The sequence below is a fragment of the Coregonus clupeaformis genome, chromosome 14 (assembly GCF_020615455.1).
Source record: "Coregonus clupeaformis isolate EN_2021a chromosome 14, ASM2061545v1, whole genome shotgun sequence".
Lineage (NCBI taxonomy): Eukaryota > Metazoa > Chordata > Actinopteri > Salmoniformes > Salmonidae > Coregonus > Coregonus clupeaformis.
Window position 1 is genome coordinate 4,833,556 of NC_059205.1, and position 18,544 is coordinate 4,852,099.

The window sequence follows — 18,544 nt, forward strand, 5'->3', positions numbered from 1 at the left end:
GCGTCATACCCAAGAAGACTCAAGGCTGTAATCGCTGCCAAAGGTGCTTCAACAAATTACTGAGTAAAGGGTCTGAATACTTATGTAAATGTGATATTTCAGTGTTTTATTTATAATACATTTGCAAACATTTCTAAAAACCAGTTTTTGCTTTGTCATTATGGGGTATTGTGTGTAGATTGATGAGAGGAAAAAACAATTTAATCCAGTTTAGAATAAGGCTGTAACGTAACAAAATGTGGAAAAAGTCAAGGGGTCTGAATACTTTCCGAAGGCACTGTATCTGTAACCTTTGAAATGTTTGGATCTTTTAAAAATTGAATATGATTTGTGGATTCAAATAAAGCATTTAAAGTGTGTTCTGTGTGTGTGCGCCTGTACTTTATATATACCAGTACTGTACTGGTACCCCGTGTATAAAGCCAAGTTATTACCTCGTACCCCTGAACATGGACTCGGTACTGGTACCCCGTGTATAAAGCCAAGTTATCGTTACTCATTGTGTATTTATTCCTGGTGTTATTATCTTTCTATTAGTTCTCTGTTTTTCTCTCTGTATTGTTGTGAAGGTCCGTCAGACAGCATTTCACTGTTAGTCTACACCTGTTGTTTATGAAGCATGTGACAAATAACGTGTGATTTGTATGCGTAGCCCGCATGGAGCCTTAGGGACCTTGGCCTGTCTGACCTGGGCGTGGGGCAGATGGACGAGCTAGCGAGCGCTATGTTACCACGTCTGAGTCAACAGGGGGCGCTGTCCTCATCCAGCCCCAGCCAACAGGCCTGGAGGACCTCCCACCTCTCCTCACATTCCTTCTTCCACAACAAGCACGGTGAGGCGAAGGACACGTCTATAGATAATGACCATAGTAACCCTACTGCTGGTTGGTGAGTTTCCCCCCAAAACATTATTATGTTCATCTTTAGCACTAAGTTCATCTTGTACGAATGATGATCTTAATGCTAAACATGATCTTTTATGTTTTTTGGGAAACTCACCCGGTAATAGTACAATTAGCTGTAACCCGATTTTAGATTCAGCTGAGTTGAGTTTAAGTCGAATTTTGTGTAGGGCCCATATCAAAGGGTGTGTTTGGGGTTGACTGCATGTGATTGCAGCATAGAATACATATGATTCGCTTATGATAAGTGTTTTTGCATCGCACGGATTGTCTATTATAGAACTCATTTAGTATCGTTTATATGAACGAGTTGTTTTTGAGACAAGAGAATCACAAATTATATCCTAATAAGAAGAATGTCTGTAGGGAAGAAGACCATTGGGTTGAATATGCACATCCAACTCTCCTTTCATTGTCTTTCTAGGGTTCTCTGGTGGTAAAATGGGCACGTCCTACCCTGTTTTCTGCAGACAGGTCCCTTCCCCTCTTCAGGCCATTTGTACAGAGTTCCACTATTGGCCTGGTAACCAAATATAATTGTATTATGTTATTTTGTAATTAAGTGACTAATAAATATCCAGCAAAAGTCCCAGCGTAGTCCTCCTGTAAATGCAAGTTAATGTCAACAGTGGCAAGCTTGTGACAGATAGAATTCTATATTTGGATGGGAGCTTATTCTACCGTTGTTATTGGAGGAAGGGTTCACGCAATGAAATGGAGGGCAAGGGTGTATGTCTGTTGTTTTGACAATCACTCACCCATATTTGAGTGCGATCGTGAACGCCTAAAGTGCATTCATATTTACCAAACAGCTTTCTACTTATAAATGTATTGTTTGATTTTATATGTGTTGAACATACAGTATGTGTCCTTGTTCCCAGTGTGGGTCCAGAACAGAGGCTTTAAAACTCTAGGGAAACACAAGCGACTGCAGGCAGGCTTTGAGCGTCCGATGGAACCAGATGGCTTTACACCCTCCTTTATGAAGGTGAGACCCCGGTTTGTCTGCACTCTGTCACTCTCTGGAGAGAGTACCTGGGTCTTGTTCATTAGGTCACACCATAGAAAAATGTGTGAAAACATTTTTACAACGGAAAATGAAAGAAAAAAAAGCGTTTCTTATTTGACAAAGACTAATGGTACCTCCCAGTTTCACATTTTCTTCAGGTGTTTCCCTACTGAACATGCCCCTGGTTGCATTGTAAACATCTCTAACGTCGTTGTCTCGTGCAGGGCCTCCTGACGCGTGATAAGGGGTTGGAGGTGGAAACCTTGGACAAGCTCCTGAAGAACAAGAATATTCCCGATGGGCAGCAAGATTCTTTCAAGACCGGGTTTGCTGAGGGCTTCCTGAAATCCCAAGCTCTGACACAGCGCACACAAGGCAAGTGTACACTACACTACACTACACTACACTACACTACACTACACTACACTACAAGACCAGAGTCATGCTCAGTAAGACACAACATTGCTAAACGGTTTGAAACTGAAAACCAAAACGGCTGTTCTTAATGGAAGAGCTCCGTGAGTACCTCCTTCGTTTTTCACAACATTGTCTCGTGTTTCTACTGCCTACCAAACATGACCTGGGTGCACGTTATCTTTCAGAAAACAAAAGTGACCAGCTCCACTCTCCTTGCAGTGAGCATTAAATGACCAACGTTTCAGCTTGCAGGCCCCGAAGGCTCACTGCAACAAGAGATGCGTGCCCAACTTTCATTTTTTTTCCCGGATTTAAAGTGGATTGGAAACTCCCCATGTTCTCTCCCCTTGTCTGCAGACTCTCTGAGGAGGACGAGGCTGGTCCTGCTGGTTCTGCTACTGCTGGGATTCTACGGCCTCTCAAAGACCCCCTTCCTATCGGGTAAAGGCTCCTTTTCATTTTTTCATCTCTCTAATCAAGTCCATCACTCTGGCATGCAGCTTGGTGTGTACCTGTTAAAGCCACAATCCGGAGTTTGCGTTTTAGTCCAACTGCACTCCTCGCTAGAAAGGGTTGGGCCAGGAGAAACGTAAACCAGTGTCAAAGTGACATGATGGTTTTTGAAGCTGTATATTGTCTGTTTTAAAGTTCCATTCTTTATAAGTTAATGGGTAGCCTATGTCATTCATTAATTAATTAATTTATTCAAATGACAGTTGAACAGTGTCCGAGATTGAGCCTTTAACTCTTTGCTGATGCATTCAGAATTCACACACAAAAAGCATGTTCAGCAAGTTTGATGATGAATAATCAAGAGAACTTGATAAGAATATTGTTATCAATTGTTTCCATCGATTTTAGTTGACCGAATGCTTCTAAAAGACAGTGATTTGTTGCCAAACTAAACTAAATCTAACCATAGCTAAGAACGCTTTTGCATCCGAGCAGTGTGTTTTCGAACCTTAATCTAACCATTCTGGACAGTGCGATTCCGAACCACATCAGGCCTGGACTCGGCGGTGGACCCTGTCCACATGAAGAACGTGACGTTTGAGCACGTCAAAGGGGTGGAGGAGGCCAAGAACGAGCTGCAGGAGGTGGTGGAGTTCCTCCGCAGCCCAGAGAAGTTCACCGTCCTCGGAGGGAAACTGCCGAGAGGTGCAGTAGACCGTGGAACTCTTTTATGGCCTTTAGTTGATCAGGGTTGTGTTCATTAGGCACCAAATAGAGAAAATAAATGGACTGGAACAGGAAGGACTACGTGGATTTGTCCAGTAAGAAACGCTCATTTTTCTTTTCCGTTGCAAAACATTTTACAAAAAAAATATATATATATACGCAGTTTCCGTGCCCTAATGAGCACGACCCAGGTGTAGACTGACTGAACAATTCTGAATTCAAGAAGTTGTTTAGGCAGGCACACGATCTTCCCCTGATGGGACATTTTAAATGGCGGCATTAATCTTTGTCACCACTTTAATTGACTCACAGTTTTTAGTTACATATCTTGTTGTTTACTTCCACATTGGATTTCAATCTAATATTGTAGTCAACATTCATAAAAAAAAACTGGCTACTTTGTTAGGTAAATATTGTATTACTGTATATTACCTATTACAGTTGTTCATAGGTCTTTATCTCTACGTCTATGTCTATGTCTCTCTGTGTGTGTGTGTGTGTCTCTGTCTCTCTGTGTCTCTGTCTCTCTGTGTGTGTGTGTGTGTGTGTGTGTGTGTGTGTGTGTGTGTGTGTGTGTGTGTGTGTGTGTGTGTGTGTGTGTGTGTGTGTGTGTGTGTGTGTGTGTGTGTGTGTGTGTGTGTGTGTGTGTGTAGGGATCTTGCTGGTTGGCCCTCCTGGCACTGGGAAGACTCTGTTGGCCAGAGCCGTGGCTGGAGAGGCCGACGTCCCCTTCTATTATGCCTCAGGCTCTGAGTTTGATGAGATGTTTGTTGGGGTTGGAGCCAGTCGCATCAGGAACCTCTTCAGTGAGTCCCATCTTCTCTTTAAGTCTCGGCCTATTCCTGGCTTCCAACCCTGACCCTAATATTGTAATTTTCACTGTCCTTTAAAAATACAATTAAAAAAAATAACCTGGTTGCAACGATGCTAGATGGTATTGTCATAATTTATCAACCGTATATCTGAGACCCCAGCCCTAGACTTCAACCCACCCTCTCTATACATTTCATCTGCAGAGGAAGCTAAAGCAAACGCCCCGTGTGTGATCTTCATTGACGAGTTGGACAGCGTCGGAGGGAAGAGAATCGAGTCTCCCATGCACCCTTACTCCAGACAGACCATCAACCAGCTACTGGCTGAGATGGACGGGTATGTTTCCAGACGCGTTTTTTCTGGGTTGTGTTCAGTGAGGAAAAACGTTATAAAACGAAGTGAAATACATTTACATTTACATTTACATTTACATCATTTAGCAGACGCTCTTATCCAGAGCGACTTACAAATTGGTGCATTCAACTTATGATAGCCAGTGGGACAACCACTTTTATTTTTTATTTTTATGGGGGAGTAGAAGGATTACTGTTATACTATTCCAGGTATTCCTTAAAGAGGTAGGGTTTCAAGTGTCTCCGGAAGGTGGTGAGTGACTCCGCTGTCCTGGCGTCGTGAGGGAGCTTGTTCCACCATTGGGGTGCCAGAGCAGCAAATAGTTTTGACTGGGCTGAGCGGGAACTGTGCTTCCGTAGAGGTAGGGGAGCTAGCAGGCCAGAGGTGGATGAACGTAGTGCCCTCGTTTGGGTGTAGGGACTGATCAGAGCCTGAAGGTACGGAGGTGCCGTTCCCCTCACAGCTCCGTAGGCAAGCACCATGGTCTTGTAGCAGATGCGAGCCTCAACTGGAAGCCAGCGGAGTGTGCGGAGGAGCGGGGTGACGTGAGAGAACTTGGGAAGGTCGAACACCAGACGGGCTGCAGCGTTCTGAATAAGTTGTAGGGGTTTGTGAGATTGTCCAATAAGAACACAGATTTTTTAGTTGCAAAACGTTTGTGCTGTTCGGAACACGACCCTACTTTCTGTGGGGAGAAACATCCCACAGGGCACAGATGTCATTTCAACATCTAGTTTTGATTTACATTTTGTTGAGTTGTGAATTCAGCATGAAATCAACAACAAATGTCACCATGTCATTGGATTTAGATTAAAAGTTGGGTGAAAAAAATACAACATTCCCGTTGATGACTTTTTGCAAATCCAGTCAGTTTTCCACGTTGATTCAACGTCATCGCATAGATTTTTTTTTTAAATGATGTGGAAACAACGTTGATTCAAGCAGTTTTTTTCCAAGTAGGATGGATCCACTGACTTCCCTGAACGTGTCACGATTGTCGCCCGCAGGTTCAAACCAAACGAAGGGGTCATCATCATTGGAGCAACAAATTTCCCTGAGGCTTTGGATAAGTATGTTAAGCTTTATTCATCTCGTAATGATGTTGCTCAATGACATGTTTGTTTTTTTACAGGGTTTCATTAGTTGACATGAGTACAGATTGACTTGCCATGTTAAAACAAACCTAAAGTCAGTGAAGCTCCTCCCCTCCCTAGCGCTCTGATTCGGCCAGGACGTTTTGACATGCAGGTCACCGTCCCCAAGCCAGACGTGAAGGGGCGCACAGAGATCCTCAACTGGTACCTAAGGAAGATCAAAGTAGACCCTGGTACGTGAGCAACATGCATGTGTGACCTATGTTGATCATAGCTTGAGTCAATTGCTGATGAGCAATAGCTTCACACAAGTGAATCTGCTGGGCTAAATGTTAATGGGTACATGCAAATATACTATGGCTATATGAGAATCTACAGTGGCAACATGCCAATAGACTATGGCTACTTGCTAATGAATACATGCTAATAGAATATAGCTACATGCTAATGATGCATACTTATAGACAATGGCTATATGAGAATCTGCAGTGGCTGCATGCTAATAGCCTATGTGTACATACTAAAAGAGAAAAACATGCTAGTAAGACTCACCGTAGTTGATTAGCTGTACCTGTTCCTGCTAACGACTTCATGCAGACATTGAGGCTGGGATCATCGCCAGGGGAACAGTGGGCTTCTCCGGGGCAGACCTGGAGAACCTGGTCAACCAGGCGGCTCTGAAGGCGGCGGTGGACGGCAAAGACATGGTGACCCTCAAAGAGCTGGATTTCGCCAAGGACAAGATCCTCATGGGTGAGCTCTGCTGTAGGAATGGGGAGGAAAATAGAAATACAACCCTTAATCACAAATCGCCCCAGCCCCAACCCCCAGCCCCAGCCCCAGCCCCCACCCCCAGCCCCAGCCCCAGCCCCAACCCCCAGCCCCAGCCCCCAGCCCCCAACCCCCAACTCGTCAAATATTATATCTGTTTGGGCTTCTTGCGGTCAATTTGCGGTTTATTTTTAATTATGTTCCGGCCCCTCGACAATCCACTCAAAGAAAAACCGGCCCGCGGCTGAATATAGTTGATGATCCCTGACGTAGGGGTTAGGAGTTTATTGGAGATTCGGGGATCTTTGAGCAGGTTTTGGAAATCAACTTTTATATCTGTCCCGCTTCCCTCCCACAGGCCCAGAGAGGAGGAGTGTTGAGATAGACCTGAAGAACAAGGAGATCACGGCCTACCACGAGTCAGGCCACGCTATCGTGGCGTACTACACCAAGGACGCCATGCCCATCAACAAGGCCACCATCATGCCCAGAGGACCTACGCTGGGTCATGTAAGTAGGACTGGAAATAGGGAAATTAAAATCTATAGGAAATAAGATGGGTAGGGAGTGCTACATGGATAGACTAGTAGCATTTCACTCTACCGTTTACGCCATGTCCTGTGCACTAATAAGGTTATTACAGTTTTGTGTTTTTATATTCGTTTATTTATTTCTATACGCTTTTATTTAAAATTCTGTTTAGTTTCAGTTAGTTTTCAGACCTGATTTGCTAGTTTTTATTTCGTTTCAGTTTATAGATTTGTTCGTTTTAGTATTAGGGACAGAAAGCGTGCGTAGGGTAGTTTTATGTTTTGTTGCTATGTCACTTCTTGCCACTGGGGGGCAGTAATACATAAGGTGATGGGTCAGCTCATAGGTTAGGGAAGGTTTCAATTATAAAGTCAAAAACTCCAACATGCCTACACACTCCCACACATCTCCCATCCTCTCACCTCACCGTTTTCACTCAAACCCAACAGGCTGTTGTGACTTGGATTTTAAAGGAAACAGAGACTGGTGCAAAAAATATGGCGGAAGGAAACTGTCTCACCCATGTTTATACCAATCCAATGCTTTTTTTTACTTTAGTAGTACATACCTGTTAGAAGAATCAAGTTAGCTACCAAGCTGAGTTTTTTTTCTTCGTTGTTAGCTAGTGATAGTGATACACAAGCTAGGCCTATTTGAAACACCGCCATCTCCTGGCCGCATTTACCTGCCACAGTAGCTTGGAAACCAATGAATGTGTATAAACCCTGGATTGCTGATACTATTTATGTATTGGCCAATGAGAGGCTTTGAAGCCACCGGTCGGCCATATTGACACTCCCCAGTAGAAGCAGTCCTCCATAGGAATGAATGGAATTCTACAGGACAAAATTACATGTATTTAAGAATGTTTTGGTTGTGATGTGGACAATAACATTAGTACTCAAAGAAAACTTTCAGGAAAATGTTTTACTATATATTTTTATTTTAAATGTTTATGTTTAGCTAACATAATATAATTTAAACGCATTCATTAAGGTGTCTCTAATAGAATAAACGTGTCAAAATGAATGTAGACAATAATACATGCTTTTCTATAGCTTCCAAAATCTTTTTTTTACATCTGAGGAGGAGTGCCAAGATGGCTGCTTAGTCATCCAGGGTTTGCATACGTCATTGTTGAAAACACCCCAAAAGCTTGAAAACCCTATTACGTTTTGCCCTAAGTTTAGAAAAAACCCTCAAACTGAACATAATTCATGCTGGTTTTTATTTTATTTGAGTTTGTTTTATTTATAGTTTCAGTATAGTTTGTTTTTCAAACAGGTTTGTTAAATTTTTTTAGTTTACTGAACAGTTTTTTTTTTTCATGATTAGTTTGTTTGTTTTAGTTTTACTAGAATAACCTTGCTGTGCACATGACCAATACACTTTGATTTGATTAGTAGAATATCAACAGTGTATTTATTTTTTTACTGTGATACTGGTTTCTTATATGAAGGCTATGACGCCGGAATACAGCGCCTTCAGGAAGTATTCATACCCCTTGACTTATTCCACATGTTGTTGTTGTTGTTGTTGTTACAGCCTGAATTCAGAATGGATTACATTTATATTTTCTCTCACCCATCTACACACAATACCCCAGAATGACAAAGTGAAAACATGTTTTTAGACATTTTTGCAAATTTAATTTCAAATGAAATACAGAAATATCTCATTTCCATAAGTATTCACACCCCTGAGTCAATACTTTGTAGAATCACCTCTGGTGGCGATTACAGCTTTGAGTTGTCTTGGGTATGTCTGTATCAGCTTTGCACATCTGGATTTTGGGATTTTCTCCCATTCTTGCTTGCAGGTTTTCTCAAGCTCTGTTAAGTTCGATGGGGAGTGGCGGTGAACAGCAATCTTCAATTCTTTCCACAGATTTTCAATGGGATTGAGGTCTGGCCTTTGGCTGGGCCACTCAAGGACTTTCACATTCTTGTTCTTAAGCCATTCCAGCGTTGCTTTTGGCTGTATGCTTGGTGTCATTGTCCCGTTGGAACGTAAATCTTCACCCCAGTCTAAGGTTGTTTGCACTCTGAAGCAGGTTCTCATCAAGAATTTGCCTGTATTTGGCTCCATTCATTGTTCCCTCCATCCTTACCAGTCTCCCAGTCCCTGCTGCTGAAAAGCATCCCCATAGCATGATGCTGCCACCACCATGCTTCACGGTAGGGATGGTGTTAGACGGATGATGAGCTGTGCCTGGTTTTCTCCAGACATAGCGCTTTTTAGTCAGGGCAAATACTTAAATTTATGTCTCATCAGATCACAGAATCTTTTGCCTTTTGCCTCGGCTGCTCAGTTTGGTCGGACGGCCAGCTCTAGGCAGAGTCTTGGTGGTTCCAAACTTCTTCCATTTAAGAATGATGGAGTTCACTGTGTTCTTGGGGACCTTCAATGCTGCAGACATTTTTTGGTACCCTTCCCCAGATCTGTTCCTTGACACAATCCTGTCTCAGAGCTCTACGGACAATTGCTTCGACCTCATGGCTTGGTTTTTGCTCTGACATGCACTGTCAACTGTGGGACCTTATATAGACAGGTGTGTGCCTTTCCAAATCATGTCCAATCAATTGAATTTACCACAGGTGGACTCCAATCAAGTTGTAGAAACATCTCAAGGATGATCAATGGAAACAGGATGCAGCTGAGCTCCATTTCGAGTCATAGGAAAAGGTCTGAATACTTATGTAAATAAGGTATTTCTGTTTTTTTATTTTTAATACATTTCCAAACATTCTAAAAACCTGTTTTCGCTTTGTCATTTTGGGGTATTGTGTGTAGATTGATGAGGGATTTTAATTTTATTTAATCCATTTTAGAATGAGGCTGTAACGTAACAAAATGTGGAAATAGTTTAAGGGTCTGAATACTTTCCGAATGCACTGTATAGACAGGTGTTTCTTTTTAAATCATGTCCAAACAATTGAATTGGCCATAGGTGGACTCCAATCAAGTTGTAGTGACATCTCAAGGATGATCAAAGGAAATTGGATGCACCTGTGCGCAATTTGGAGGGTCATAGCAAAGGGCTGTAAATACTTATGTAAATTAGATATTTCTTTATTTCATTTGCAATAAATTTGCCAAGATTTAAAAAAAAACAACAACGTGTTTTCACTTTGTCATTATGGGCTATTGTGTGATGATGGGTGAGGAAAAACATATATTGAATCCATTTTGAATTCAGGCTGCCTTTAACACAACAAAAATGTGGAATAAGTCGAGAGGTATGAATACTTTCTGAAGGCACTGTAGTTTATCTGTACCGCCATGTTTTTTAGGAATCCGTTCTGCTGAGCATGCCAATATAATAAGGCCTCATTTTGGTAATTATGAACAGCGGCTTAGTCCTCCTCCTGGGTTTTTTTTTCTGGCAAATTAAATAGTTGTTTTTGATGTTTTTAGAGACATCAAGTGTGCAATAAGTTGGTTCCATTTGCTGCCAGGCCTCACTCCTTCTCCCACTGTCTCCCAGGTGTCCATGCTACCGGACGATGACCGCTGGAGCGAGACGCGTGCTCAGCTGCTGGCCCAGATGGACGTCAGCATGGGAGGCCGCGTGGCAGAGGAGATCATATTTGGCAATGAGTTCATCACCACTGGTATGCAGGGGGATGAAGAGTTGGTGTAGGAGGGTAATTTGAGTACAGAATTACAGTCAACGTGTACAGTAATGTAGTGCAATAAGCATATTCCTCCTCCACATCTCAAGGGGTGCAATCCTGTCATCCAAATTTCTAATAGATAATATTCAATCTAAATGTTGGGGATTTATGTTTTTGAGGGTATGATATGGTCATTTATCTGTTATTCAAACTGATTTACAGAATTGTGGAGATTAAGAGTGACACATATTTTCAGTAATATGTGGCCCATTCAGGAATCTAACCCACATCATTAGTGTTGCTAGAACCATGCTCTGACTAACAAACGTCATTAGTGTTACCAGAACCATGCTCTGACTAACCAGCATCATTAGTGTTACCAGAACCATGCTCTGACTAACCAACATCATTAGTGTTACCAGAACCATGCTCTGACTAACCAACATCATTAGTGTTACCAGAACCATGCTCTGACTAACCCACGTCATTAGTGTTACCAGAACCATGCTCTGACTAACAAACGTCATTAGTGTTGTCAGAACCATGCTCTGACTAACCCACGTCATTAGTGTTGTCAGAACCATGCTCTGACTAACCCACGTCATTAGCGTTACCAGAACCATGCTCTGACTAACCCATGTCATTAGTGTTACCAGAACCATGCTCTGACTAACCCACGTCATTAGCGTTACCAGAACCATGCTCTGACTAACCCATGTCATTAGTGTTACCAGAACCATGCTCTGACTAACCCACGTCATTAGTGTTACCAGAACCATGCTCTGACTAACAAACGTCATTAGTGTTACCAGAACCATGCTCTGACTAACCAACATCATTAGTGTTACCAGAACCATGCTCTGACTAACCAACGTCATTAGTGTTACCAGAACCATGCTCTGACTAACCCACGTCATTAGTGTTACCAGAACCATGCTCTGACTAACCCACGTCATTAGTGTTGCTGAGACATTTATATATTTTACCCTATTAGTCATCTTCCAAGAGTGCTTAAAGACTAAACAAATTATATATAAACCACGTTCATCTTTTTTGTTGTTTTTTCAGGTGCATCAAGTGACTTTGATGCTGCCACCAAAATTGCAAAAATGATGGTGACCAGATTTGGTATGTGTGAGAGGGTAAGTTATGGATGCTGGACGTTTGGTCAGGGAGAGACAAAATGAAGTCATGTCTTTTATAACGCATCAGCAAAGTCCCATGATTTTACTGTATAACCTTCCGGACATGTAGTGTTGAATTAGCTTTATTGGCATGAATGGGAACCACCCAATGTTGCAGCACTACATATACAGTGAGGGGAAAAAAAGTATTTGATCCCCTGCTGATTTTGTACGTTTGCCCACTGACAAAGAAATGATCAGTCTATAATTTTAATGGTAGGTTTATTTGAACAGTGAGAGACAGAATAACAACAAAATCCAGAAAAACTCGTGTCAAAAATGTTATAAGTTGATTTGCATTTTAATGAGGGAAATAAGTATTTGACCCCCTCTCAATCAGAAAGATTTCTGGCTCCCAGGTGTCTTTTATACAGGTAACAATCTGAGATTAGGAGCACACTCTTAAAGGGAGTGCTCCTAATCTCAGCTTGTTACCTGTATAAAAGACACCTGTCCACAGAAGCAATCAATCAATCAGATTCCAAACTCTCCACCATGGCCAAGACCAAAGAGCTCTCCAAGGATGTCAGGGACAAGATTGTAGACCTACACAAGGCTGGAATGGGCTACAAGACCATTGCCAAGCAGCTTGGTGAGAAGGTGACAACAGTTGGTGCGATTATTCGCTAATGGAAGAAACACAAAATAACTGTCAATCTCCCTCGGCCTGGGGCTCAATGCAAGATCTCACCTCGTGGAGTTGCAATGATCATGAGAACGGTGAGGAACTACACGGGAGGATCTTGTCAATGATCTCAAGGCAGCTGGGACCATAGTCACCAAGAAAACAATTGGTAACACACTACGCCGTGAAGGACTGAAATCCTGCAGCGCCCGCAAGGTCCCCCTGCTCAAGAAAGCACATATACAGGCCCGTTTGCCAATGAACATCTGAATGATTCAGAGGAGAACTGGGTGAAAGTGTTGTGGTCAGATGAGACCAAAATGGAGCTCTTTGGCATCAACTCAACTCACCGTGTTTGGAGGAGGAGGAATGCTGCCTATGACCCCAAGAACACCATCCCCACCGTCAAACATGGAGGTGGAAACATTATGCTTTGGGGTATTTTTCTGCTAAGGGGACAGGACAACTTCACCGCATCAAAGGGACGATGGACGGGGCCATGTACCGTCAAATCTTGGGTGAGAACCTCCTTCCCTCAGCCAGGGCATTGAAAATGGGTCGTGGATGGGTATTCCAGCATGACAATGACCCAAAACACACGGCCAAGGCAACAAAGGAGTGGCTCAAGAAGAAGCACATTTAAGGTCCTGGAGTGGCCTAGCCAGTCTCCAGACCTTAATCCCATAGAAAATCTGTGGAGGGAGCTGAAGGTTCGAGTTGCCAAACGTCAGCCTCAAAACCTTAATGACTTGGAGAAGATCTGCAAAGAGGAGTGGGACAAAATCCCTCCTGAGATGTGTGCAAACCTGGTGGCCAACTATAAGAAACGTCTGACCTCTGTGATTGCCAACAAGGGTTTTGCCATCAAGTCCATGTTTTGCAGAGGGGTCAAATACATATTTCCCTCATTCAAATGCAAATCAATTTATAACATTTTTGACATGCGTTTTTCTGGATTTTTTTGTTGTTATTCTGTCTCTCACTGTTTAAATAAAATTATAGACTGATCATGTCTTTGTCAGTGGGCAAACGTACAAAATCAGCAGGGGATCAAATAATTTTTTCCCTCATTGTGTGTATATATATATATATATATTGTGACACTATCTGTCTCTCACCTGCGTTGTAGCTGGGTGTCATGACCTACGCTGACCAAACCAAGCAGAGCCCAAAGACACAGGCTGCCATCGAACACGAAGTCAGGAAACTTTTAAAGGTACGTTTCCACCTCCGTCGACCTTCCAAGCCCCTGTCCCAGTGCTCTTTGGCTTGTGGTTTTTTATGTTCCCCATTTTTCAAACCAGGCTTATTCAGTGTTACAGTTTAAGGAAATAACAGACCCAATTTACAGGTGTGTCTAAGCCCTGTAATTGCACTGGAACATATCCAAGCCCGTTTCAGAAATTCCCTCAACTCCTCTGGTGGTTTGTATGGTCCTCAGGATTCGTACGAGCGGGCCAGGGTGCTCCTCAAGTCTCACGCCAAAGAGCACCAGAGCCTGGCCAGGGCCCTGCTGCAATACGAGACACTGGACGCCAGAGAGATCAAGATGGTCCTGGAGGGCAAGGCCCTGGAGACCAGATGAGACTTCCAAGGGTGGAGGCGTCACTGGTTAATTGGGGAGATGGGGTGGGGAGACATTAAATCGCTGTCCGCAGTGATTTCACAGTCTTACGCAAACAGAGCTACGGAGCTGTGTACAGTGCCTTCAAGAAGCATTCACAGCCTGAATTTAAAATGGATAAAATTGTGATTTTGTGTCACTGGCCTACACACAATACCCCATAATGTCAAAGTGGAATTATGTTTTTAGAAATGTTTACAAATTTGAAAAGCTGAAATGCCTTGAGTCAATAAGTAATCAACACCTTTGTTATGGCAAACCTAAATAAATTCAGGAGTAAAAATGTGCTTAACAAGTCACATAATCAGTTGCATGGACTCACTCTGTGCAATAATAGTGTTTAATGTGATTTTTTTAAATGACTACTTCATCTCTGTACCACACACATACAATCATCTGTAAGGTTCCTCAGTCGAGCAGTGAATTTTAAACACAGATTCAACCACACAAAGACCAGGGAGGTTTTCCATTGCCTCGCAAAGAAGGCACCTTTTGGTAGATGGGTAAAAAAAAAAAGCAGACATTGAATATCCCTTTTGAGCATGGTGAAGTTATTAATTACACTTTGGATGGTGTATCAATACACCCAGTCACCACAAAGATACAGGCATCCTGCCCAACTCAGTTGCCGGAGCGGAAGGAAACCGCTCAGGGATTTCACCATGAGGCCAATGGTGACTTTAAAACAGTTACAGAGTTTAATGGCTGTAATAGGAGAACACTGGGGATGGATCAACAGCATTGTAGTTACTCCACAATACTAACTTAAATGACAGAGTGAAAAGAAGGAAGCCTGTACAGAAAAAAATATTCCAAAACATGCATCCTGTTTGCAAAAGATGTGGCAAAGAAATTAACTTTATGTCCTGAATACAAAGTGTTATTTTTGAGGCAAATCCAACACATCACATCATCGACTACCACTCTTCATATTTTCAAGCATGGTGGTGGCTACATCATGTTATGGGTATGCTTGTTATCGGCAAGGATTAGGGAGTTTTTGGGGGGGGATAAAAAGAAACTGAAGTGAGCTAAGCACAGGCAAAATCCTAGAGGAAAACCTGGTTCAGTCTGCTTTCCAACAGACACGCTGGGAGAAAAATTAACCTTTCAGCAGGACAATAACCTAAAACACAAGGACAAATATACATTGGTGTTGCTTACCAAGACGACATTGGATGTTCCTGAGTGACTTAAATCTGCTTGACAATCTATGGCAAGACTTGAAAATGGCTGTCTAGCAATGATCAACAACCAACTTGAAAGAACTTGAAGAATTTTCAAAAATAATAATGTGCAAATATTGTACAATCCAGGTGTGGAAAGCTGTTAGACTTACCCAGAAAGACGCACAGCTGCAATCGCTGCCAAAGGTAATTCTAACATGTATTGACTCAGGCAGGGATGTGAATACTTATGCAAATTAGATATTTTAGTATTTCTTATTTTTTTTTGGTTATACATTTGCAAAAAGTTCTAATAGCAGTCGTTATGGGGGGTATTGTTTGAAGATGGGTGAGGATTTTATTTATTGAATCAATTTTGAATTCAGGCTGTAACACAACTAAATGTGGAATAAGTCAAGGGGTATGAATACTTCCTGAAGGCACTGTATATGTACTGTATGTACGTGTTAAATGTTTTATGCCAAGTAAAAGTCCAAGTCCATTGATTCCATGTCTTGCTCTGGACACCCAGAATCACTACGAAATAATCTAACCTCAGTAAAAAATGCAGTTATTTCTACCTGAGACTACCTACTACAGAGACATGATTGAATCTGATTCTCCGTAAGTAGTTTACCAAGATTCCCAGGTTTTTCTGCTGGATCGAATCTCCGAGCTGACAAGGTAAAAAAAAAAACTGTCGTTCTGCCCCTGAGCAAGGCAGTTCCCCGGGTTGCCGAAGATGTGGATGTCGATTTAAAGCAAGTCCTCCGCACCTCTCCGATTTAGAGGGGTTGTGTTAAATGCGGAAGACACATTTCAGTTGAATGCATTCAGTTGTACAACTGACTAGATATACCCCTTTCCCTGTCCCTTTTGGGAATGTACTGTTAGGACTTAACCCAAAATTAAAATATTAAATTTACATTTACGTCATTTAGCAGACGCTCTTATCCAGAGCGACTTACAAATTGGTATCTCTTAGTCTGAAAATGTACTCTGTATGTGTGATATAATATGTAAATGCTGTGTGCATATACAGTACAGTACCAGTCAAATGATTTGACACACCTACTGATTCCAGGGTTTTTCTTTATATTGACTATTTTCTACATTGTAGAATACTAGTGAAGACATCCAAAACTATGAAATAACACATATGGAGTCATGTAGTAACCAAAAAAAGTATTAAACAAATCAAAATATATTTTATATTTGAGATTCTTCAAAGTAGCCACCCTTTTGCCTTGATGACAGCTTTGCACACTCTTGGCATACTCTCAACCAGCTTCATGAGGTAGTAACCTGGAATGCATTTCAATTAACAGGTGTGCCTTGTTAAAAGTTAATTTGTGGAATTTCTTTCCTTAATGCGTTTGAGCCAATCAGTTGTGTTGTGACAAGGTAGGGGGGGGGGGGTGCAAAGCTGTCATCAAGGCAAAGGGTGGCTACTTTGAAGAATCTCAAATATATTTTGATTTGTTTTAAAACTTTTTGGGGGTTACTACATGATTCCGTATGTTTCATTTAATAGTTTTGATGTCTTCACTATTATTCTACAATGTAGAAAATAGTAAAAAAATAAAGAAAACCCCTGGAAAAGTAGGTGTGTCCAAACATTTGACTGGTACTGTATATGGAAGGGAATGCTGCTGTGCTTCGAAATTATGTTTGTTACTTCAAACCCAACGTTGGTATATTAAGCAGTGACGGGCCATTAAATCGTTCGTTTTTAGTTTCAATTCAGCCAACATTAGTTTATCCATTTAATGAAGAAATAACTCAAGTTATCTGGTTTCTAGTTCTAAACAATTTTCAAAGTAACAATGAAACCTATTAGAAGACCCTACAACCCCTCATATCCTGGTTCACCCCACTTCTGCTGTCTACTCTCTATTCACATCTGAACACCAGCTGTCTCCACCGTTCAGTAGATCTGGGAATCTCTTCTTTACATGTCCTCACGTTGTATGTTTTTAAACACAAGCACAGAACCTCATACTGTAAGCAAGTACCATCATAGTCATTTGCTGATGTGTGAGCCTTTTAAGGGAAACGGTCAAATGCATCTGTAGACAATACTCAATCGCTTCAACAATCTAGGATCTCCATCTTTGGTTAGCATGAACGCTTTAGGCAAGAGTGTTGAAATCCTTTTTGAAATGTCTGCTAATGTTGAGTTGGAAGCGTTAAGATTGCAATAGAATGGAGGTTTAAATACATACCTTTTTAGCATTTAAGAATACAGACTTTTCTTTAGAGGCAAAGATTATTATTATTATTATGAAATACTGTATACCACATTGCCCAGTGTATAACCAGTATAACTTATTTGTATGCTTTGTACATTTCAAGCTCCTGTTTTTGGCTTTTTACCCACCTTTAGTTGTATATATGAATGGGGTTTAACAGGAACACTGTATATAGATAGAAGGCTTTTGGGCTGCGTATGCATTGGCTGGCTCTGCAATTGGCTGACACGCTTTTCATTCTCTCAATGATATGATGACAGACGTTGGAGGAATCTTTTGTGCAGCTGAATTAAATAAACAAAACCCTATTATAATCTTAACCCCTGTGGATGATCTTCACTGTTTTATCTGTTTGATACGCACACCTTTCCTGACATCAGAATGTATGCATGTTCAACTACAGTGTAGTTGATATATGTTCACAAATGCTTGCCAGAAGATTCTGGACGTTGATCAATAACATATATCAGCTAACTATTTGGGTTAAACGACAACACCCAAGGCAAGTCGAAAATGTACTAAACTTGATAAAGAAACTATATACATGTATATATTAATTTTTTGTAAGAAGAAAACGATAACTTAACTTTAACTAGATGTTAAAATATACTAGCAAACATTTGCACCTGTGTAAATACACTGACAGATTCAGATTTTTGTGTTAAATAGCCATTTTAATGTATTTATAATACAGTATGCAACTTTTATAGAACACAAGTTTTGCCAATGCAGCTGAAAGTCCACAGTGTAAGTAAATAAAATGTCAAATTACAGCAAAGAGAATAACATAGAAACATAAGAAAATCGGACCGACCAATTCAATCAATCGCAGATGAAGGAAAACTATTGTGTTAACAATTTTTTTAACAGGTGGTTTCACGTCAATATCCAATGACTATGTCCGTAAGAGAAATAGCTAGTGGCGTCAGTTGGTTTTAACCTATTTTACATTCCTTAATTCATTCACACTACCATCTAAAAAAAAGTATTGTATTTTTTATTTACA

General features: G+C 41.4%; 1 protein-coding gene across 3 annotated transcripts in view; it reads left to right on the plus strand.

Annotated features, from left to right (window-relative positions):
• LOC121580619 (ATP-dependent zinc metalloprotease YME1L1-like) overlaps window positions 1-14,264 on the plus strand; it is a 31,679-nt gene extending 17,415 nt beyond the window's left edge. The window contains exons 3-18 of one of the 3 annotated variants that reach the window (XM_041895591.2): window positions 653-833; window positions 1,327-1,425; window positions 1,784-1,890; window positions 2,136-2,286; window positions 2,686-2,769; window positions 3,334-3,486; window positions 4,161-4,313; window positions 4,524-4,656; window positions 5,682-5,744; window positions 5,889-6,001; window positions 6,366-6,521; window positions 6,898-7,049; window positions 10,558-10,684; window positions 11,756-11,829; window positions 13,626-13,712; window positions 13,938-14,264. In XM_041895591.2, coding sequence (XP_041751525.1) covers window positions 653-833; window positions 1,327-1,425; window positions 1,784-1,890; window positions 2,136-2,286; window positions 2,686-2,769; window positions 3,334-3,486; window positions 4,161-4,313; window positions 4,524-4,656; window positions 5,682-5,744; window positions 5,889-6,001; window positions 6,366-6,521; window positions 6,898-7,049; window positions 10,558-10,684; window positions 11,756-11,829; window positions 13,626-13,712; window positions 13,938-14,081 — 1,977 coding nt within the window. In that variant the 3' untranslated portion in view covers window positions 14,082-14,264. Of the gene's footprint in view, window positions 1-652; window positions 834-1,326; window positions 1,426-1,783; window positions 1,891-2,135; window positions 2,287-2,685; window positions 2,770-3,312; window positions 3,487-4,160; window positions 4,314-4,523; window positions 4,657-5,681; window positions 5,745-5,888; window positions 6,002-6,365; window positions 6,522-6,897; window positions 7,050-10,557; window positions 10,718-11,755; window positions 11,830-13,625; window positions 13,713-13,937 lie in introns of those variants that run through there. The other 2 variants (XM_041895590.2, XM_041895592.2) reach the window with 2 other exon arrangements.
• Window positions 14,265-18,544: the final 4,280 nt, after the last annotated feature.